General features: G+C 34.9%; 1 protein-coding gene across 1 annotated transcript; it reads right to left on the reverse strand.

The window, feature by feature from the left end:
• Positions 1-1,968: 1,968 nt before the first annotated feature.
• LOC141297532 (uncharacterized) lies at positions 1,969-6,369 on the reverse strand. The gene is made up of 5 exons (XM_073827954.1): positions 6,300-6,369; positions 5,796-6,077; positions 5,515-5,613; positions 2,148-2,282; positions 1,969-2,015 (listed from the first exon to the last, which is right to left on the reverse strand). The coding sequence occupies exons 1-5, from the start codon at positions 6,367-6,369 to the stop codon at positions 1,969-1,971; spliced, it is 633 nt and encodes a 210-aa protein (XP_073684055.1).
• Positions 6,370-7,079: the final 710 nt, after the last annotated feature.

A 7,079-nucleotide genomic window follows, 5' to 3' on the forward strand; every position in this document is an offset into this window, starting at 1 on the left:
TCCGTACTCACCATATCTGCATAGTTGTACATTTAAATGCTGACAGCTAAACACTATCATAACGTGTTTAGGCTAACGTTAGCTAGCTAGCTATATTTCTCTTACAGGACATCTTAATCGTATTGTTGATAATCACTCACTTGCCTTTATAGTCATGAACACATTTTTAAAATCTTGCAATATTTCAAAGCCTTTATTATTTTCTAACTCTACAGCTGTGAAATAAAATGTACTTCAAGGACTCACTTTTCATTCATAAAAAATGCATCGGAAAAAATGACTTTTCATGGAAAACGTCTATTTTTGGCTAAAATAATATGGAATAACCGATAGATGGCAGCAGAGGATTATTTATTATGCAGCTGCCTCTCCCTATATTTTTCCAAGATGTCTTGCTTTTCGATTTATTATAAAATTACCAGTATAATAAATTGTAGTAATACATACCACCCTAAAGTATATAGTATAGCAAGTGCAGAAAGTCATTAAGCTCACACACAAACAGCCTATAAGGGTGAATTATTTAAATACTAATATATAGTTCACTACAAATACGTTAAATATTTATGGTATAATAATTGAATAATGCCCTCAATATGAATCGATAGGAATTTGAAATATTTTATAAAATTGAATAACTACTTTTAAGTTTTATCTTGAACTGTAAAATCTATTAAATAGCCTATATTTAACCAACACATACTTGTTACTGCTGTAGTTTTGTTACTCTGAATTTAGTTTGAATCATTTAAGCTCTTTTTTTTTGACATCAGATTGTCATTTGTTTGGTCCGGTTATTACTGTCAATCATAGCAATGACTCGCACATATTTAGCCGATTTACTCGAGAATTTTTTTAAACTGGCGTTTGTCATTCTTTAAACGGTATACATGGACGATTGGTCCTCTCAGACAAACAAAACTTTTCTTCGATTGTGAATGGATTATGTAGAGAAAACGAACAAAGTACGCTCATATTAAGGCACAGTACAGTTGACCGGAAATGACTTAGCTGGCTTGTCTAAACAAGGAAGTATTTCGTGCATATGGTCAATTTGATCGGATTTCCGGAACACGGGAGTGTCGCGTTTATTTTCGGCCCGCCCGGGAAACAAATCGCAGACTGATTTACCAAAGAACATGTTCTATACTCTTTGGATTTACTCGCGTTTTGCTGATTGTTGCTTATGCAGACGCTGTTGTTGTTAAACACATTTGCGACGTTCGCGAACAAATAACTGACTTACTGCTTGTTCTCCCTCTTCTTTGTTAACTTTCAATGCTGGTTATATCAATGTCTGACTTGTTGCATGCCAGTCTGTTGTTGTGGGGGCATTTCTACACCCCGAAACGTGACGCTGAACGAAACGAACTGTGATTGGTTGTTTGAAATGTCTGTCAAACGGCCTTATGGGCGGGCCTTGGCCAATCAAAGCTGCCATAAATACCAGACCTTCAGCCGTCAATCTGAAGGTCTGGCTATGCGAGACTAGCTTTCCCCTGTATTAAACAAGCACTTAAGATAGTTTTGTCATATACTGCAGTAGAAGTGTTAATTAATCTGACTGCCATTATCTCACTTTTTATTGCAGTAAATACTTCAGAATAAGTTTAACGTGTGTTAAACAAATAAATAACCCACATATAGATCAGCTCTTTGCACTCTTTGACCATTTTACTAATTTAACTAGAATAATTTACCCATAAACAGAGGATTCAAAAACTCATCTTAAAGGTGCATCACAAGTCTTTATTCATTTTAATGTTCTTAAAAAAAATAAATAAATAAGACTATTAAAAAAATGCAAAATATTAAAAGTAAAAAATAATTTCCATAAGCTATATTAACATAATATTCATTATATACATTCTTTGAAACAAACAAAAGCTATTCATTTCTTATTTATTATAATAAGTTTTTGAAGTTTGGTTTTGTAAATGACCATCATGATGATGTTGAGTATGATGATTAAACTGCTCTTGGAGATGCTCCTAATTTTTCTTGGTTGAAGTAACCTGAAAAAATAATCAGTAGTTATATTACATATAAAATAACTTTCTTACCATGAGTTTTTCTATTATTTACAGGTTTAATTATCTTTGTTAAGAGCTTTTAAACCACTGTTATTGAACATAAAAGTACATTACTTGAGGTGTCTGTTATATCCACAGGGAATTCACGTTTCACACATCCACAGGTCGATTGCACAAAGAAAATAAATGTCGCTGTCATTGTTGTATCTGGAGTGTAGCTGCATGTGAAGCTTTTCCTGTGTTCACAGTCTATAAGAGCCAATTGTTTACAACTAATTCTTACGATTTTATATTCAGACTTATAATTTATAATGCAGCATTTATTTATCAGCAGTGAGAGGTTGCAGGTGAGATTTACTTCTTTCCCCACAGATCCAGGTGAGGAGACGGGGTGGAGGAGGGGCGTTAACAAGACAAGGGGTGTTAACAAGGGGCGTTAACAAGACAAGAGATGGTGAAGGTAGGAATGTTGTGATATTTATAGGGATTTCCTGGGTTGATTGGATATGGAGAGTAATTGCTAAGGGTGAATCAGCCGTGTTAATTATCTGAGCGAGCTCCTCCCGAAATTTGTTCAAAAACATCACTTTGCGCAATTTAAAGGGGTAATGGAAACGTGCGTTAGGCGCTACTAGGTGCTACTAGGCGAAACAGCTACTAGGCGTGTTTCCATTACAGATTTGGGCAAAAGTTTGGCTATATTTTATAAATGTCAAATAAAAAGTATTGCGAAATGATGGCTTTCCATTAACCGATGTTATGCGACTAAAACATAATTTTTTCCTCTCGCGATAATTCATGGCAAGGGAGTTTTGTGGGATTTTGGCTATATTTAATCAAATGTGACCTGTAAATGCTAAAAAAGCTTTTCCATTGCTGTTTTGCAAAATATTCCTTTTTCAAACTGCCTGAAAAACCACTTCATGCGAGAATATAAACTTTTACGCGATTTATGGGAGTTTTTGCGCAATTGGCGTGTTTCCATTAGGCATATTTGCAATTCGCAATTTAATTTTGTGCAATTTAAAGGGGTAATGGAAACGCAGCTACTAGGCGCATTTCCATTACAGATTTGTGCAAATCTTTGGCGCTATTTTATAAATGTAGATTAAAAAGTATTGCAAAAACCAATGTTATGTGACTAAAACGTAATGTTTTCCTCTCGCGATAAGTTATGGCAACTGATTTTTGTGGGATTTGGGCTATGTTTAATCAAATATGCAAAAAAATGTTTCCATTAGGCACATTTCCATTACAGATTTGCGCAAAACTTTGGCAATATTTTATAAAAGTCGATTAAAAAGTATTGCGAAATGATGGCGTTTAATGTTATGCGACTAAAACGTATTTTTTCCTCTCGCGATAAGTCATGGTAACAAAAGTTTTTGTGGGATTTTGGCTATATTTAATCGAATGTGACCTGTAAAGGTGAAAAAAAAAAACGTTTCCATTGCTGTTTTGCTAAATATTCCTTTTTCGAATTTTCTAAAAAACTACCTTATGTGAGCGTAAAAACGTTTTTGCGATATATGGGAGTTTTTGCGCAATTGGCATGTTTCAATTAGGTATGTATTTCAATTCGCACAATTTACTATCCTGCAAAGCTCAGCTCCAACCCTGATTAAACATACCTGCACCAACTAATTAATCTCTTAGGTAGTACTTGATAATTACAGACAGCTGTGATGTAGCAGAGATGGAACTGTCTGCAGGTAGGTAGATCTCCAGGAACAGGGTTGGGCATCCCAGGTGTACATGGTCTGCAACAATACTTTGGTAGGTGTCCGTGTCAAAGTAACATTAACATGGATGGCAGAGCCCAAGGTTTCCCAGCAGAACATTGCCCAAAACAAAACAGGCTTGCCTTTTTCTCAAAGTGCATCCTGGTGCCATGTGTTCCCAAGGCAAGCACATGGACTTGGCCATCCATGTGATGTAAAAGAAAACTCCAACAAGAGCTGTCGTTTTGGAGATGCTCTGACACATTTTTTTTTTTTTTTTTGGATGAATAGCATTTAATCCAAAAGAATCACACATCAAGTCGAGATGCTCTGACACATTCTAACACATCAAAGGCAGGTTTCACAGACAGGGCTTAGACTAAGCCAGGATTATGCCATAGATCAATTAGGACATTTAAGTAATTTTTAAAAACATGCTTAGAAAAAAACATTACTGGTGTGCACAAAAAAAGGCACTGTTATATTTTTAAGATCAGTCAGTGCAAGTTTATTTAAGTTGAAACAGCTCAGACTTACATTTTAGTCTAGGACTAGTCTTAAGCCCTGTCTGTGAAACCGGGGGAAAATGTTCACTTGCTGCCTAATATGCTAACAGGTGCCCTGATGAAGAGATAATCAATGTTATTCACTTCACCTGCTAGTGGTCATCATGTTATGCCCGATTAGTAAGATATGCTTATTTGGTTTAGTTGTTTGGTTACCAGAATCTGCTCAGTTTAATATGTCAAGAACTTTTATAGCTCTACTCCTCCATAGTTTATAGCAGAACTGTCCCTGGAGATCTACCAACCTGCAGACTTTAGTTCCAGCCCTGCTCCAACACAGCTCTCTGTAATTATCAAGTGCTACCTAACAGATTAATTTGGTGGCTCAGGTGTGTTTGATCAGGGTTGCAGCTGAACTTTGTAGGATGGTAGATCTCCAGAAACAGGCTTGGGCACCCCTGGCTTATAATGTTGTTTCTTCAGATTGGAAATCACATAAGACATCAGTGAAGTGTAAAAGCCATAGTTGAATGATAAATAAGACAATGTGAAGATTTCATGAAGAATACGTTCATGTTACTTGTCTTTTGCCTAAATAATGCACACTTAAAGACCAGCTCTTTGTCTCTTCCCCCACTTTACTAGTTTAACAGGTAGAACTTACGAACAACATGTGATGATAGATCCAGATATTCGTCTTTAGAGTGTATCAACGGTCTTTATTCATTTCAGTCTTCTTTAAAAAAATAAAAAAAATAAGATGCTTTATAAAACCACACTGTTCACATTATTAGAAAAATGCAAGTGCAGAATTTCCATATACAAGCTATATTCACATTTACCAAGTGCATTTGACATTCATTGTGTTCCTTGAGAGGTTTTTGGTTTTGGTTTCACTATATGTTGGCACTTTTTGACTCTGAATGTTCAGTCATATATTGTATATACTGATACACTGATCAAACATACAGAAATCAATATAAAACAGGAATAGAATTTTAAAAACATTATACAGACAACTTGTGAAATAATAAAGCTTGTCTTTTGTGAGCACCACATGGAAAAACGAAACTCATTAGTTTCATATACTGCTGAGTCAATGCTATTATATAACATCTTCTGGATGATCGCTGTTGTCCTCATCATTTCTGTCATCCACAAACATCTTGTTCTGGGTTCCAGAAAGTTTGGTGAAGTTTGGTTTTGTTTTGTAAATGATTGTCATTATGATGATGATGAGGATGATGGTGAAACCGCTCAGAGCCATGACAGACTCCTTGAATCCAGAACCCGCTGCTGTCTCTGGTGGAGATGTTCCTGATGGGTTTTCTGGGTTCAGCTGTTGTAAGTAAACTAAAGAAAAAACAAATAGTTATACTAAATATATAAGAACTCTCTTACCAAGAGTTTTATTATCATTGTCAAGTTTAATGACCTCTGTTAATAGTATTTAAAACACTTTTAGATTGAACATAAATGTACATTTGCAGAGATTTACTTCATTATAAACAAAATTATCGCAGTATATGCAGTACCTGTTTTGTCCGCACTAAATTTGGTTGTAGTCCATCCACAGGTTGCCTGCACAAAGAAACTGATATTTTCTGTCATTGCTGTTGATGGAGTGTAGCTGCATTTGAAGCTTTTCCTCTGTTCACAGGAGTGCTCAGGAAGCACTTGTGGACAGATTTTTGAATCATTATGTTTAAATTTATAATTTCTAATGCAGCATTCATTTATCAGCAGAGAGACGCTGCAGGTGAGCGTTACTTCTTTCCCAAAAGATCTAGTCACATCGTCACAGCTTACTTTGATATCTGTAAAATAAACAGTACATTTTTTTATATCTCATGAAACTCTATTTGAACATACCCTTTTCTGTAACTATGACAGTGTTATCATTTAAATAGATAGTTTAAGAATTATAGAGAACTGGAATCATACAAGAGCCAAAAGCACTTGCACTGGGTATTCTTTTAAAGAGACATGTTTTGTATCTCTATGAATCAGATTTCAGATTCAGAAGTTTATTCTCTTACCATCATCAGCTTGACAGACAGCAGAAAAGGTCCAAACCAGAAAAAACAGCACAGCATTTACAGCATTCATGGTTGTTATTCTGCAATAGAAAATGACAGAAATGTCCATCAGAAATTAAATGTAGGGCTAATAAGAAAGTAGAGATAGAGATTTAACAGAGACTTTACAGAGGAACATTTACTAAAAAGCTTGACACAATTTCCCAGCAAAAGTTTGATCGGATTAAATCAGTTCCAGAATATTTTAAGGAAAAAAATAATAATAAAAAAATACTCAACGCCATATGGACAACTTCTATTTTTAAAACCAGTTTAAAATAACCTAAAGGGAATTAATGATGACAATGATGATTTTTTATTTATTTTTTCTATTTGTGAACTGTCTCTTTATGCTTCAAGAAACACCAACATCTAATGCAGCTTTTAGATGACTTATTTAATCTAATACAGAATATGATAATTACACACAGTTCTCACAGTTATTAAAGTATACTTCAAGTCTAAGAAAGTTTTCTATATTCATAGGCATTTTGAAATACCTGCAACGTTTCAATCAAACATTATGAAAACACCATGCATGCATTAATGGTTTGTCCAGTGGTGTGTTATGGATGAGTAAATATAAAGGGAATTATTTTAGTGTTCAGAGAGAGTTATTGCTTACCTGGGGTGTGTGTGTCTTCACCGTCTCAGTTTATTCAACTCAAACTCTCTTCTGCTCAAAGGAGCCTGTATATACTACTCTACTATTAACTTTCACTTTCATCAACTGGGAAATTT

Source organism: Garra rufa, chromosome 22 (genome assembly GCF_049309525.1).
Source record: "Garra rufa chromosome 22, GarRuf1.0, whole genome shotgun sequence".
In the NCBI taxonomy this organism is placed as follows: Eukaryota; Metazoa; Chordata; class Actinopteri; order Cypriniformes; family Cyprinidae; genus Garra; species Garra rufa.

What these genes read in the sequence shown, in the direction of transcription:
- LOC141297532 (XM_073827954.1), bottom strand. Translation starts at nt 6,369, where the DNA reads ATGAATGCTGTAAATGCTGTGCTGTTTTTTCTGGTTTGGACCTTTTCT. An exon ending in TGTCTGTCAAGCTGATGATG is followed by an intron (nt 6,078 to 6,299) that starts GTAAGAGAATAA and finishes TTTATTTTACAG; the next exon opens with ATATCAAAGTAAGCTGTGAC. An exon ending in GTCTGTCATGGCTCTGAGCG is followed by an intron (nt 2,283 to 5,514) that starts GTTTCACCATCA and finishes TGGCTCTTATAG; the next exon opens with ACTGTGAACACAGGAAAAGC.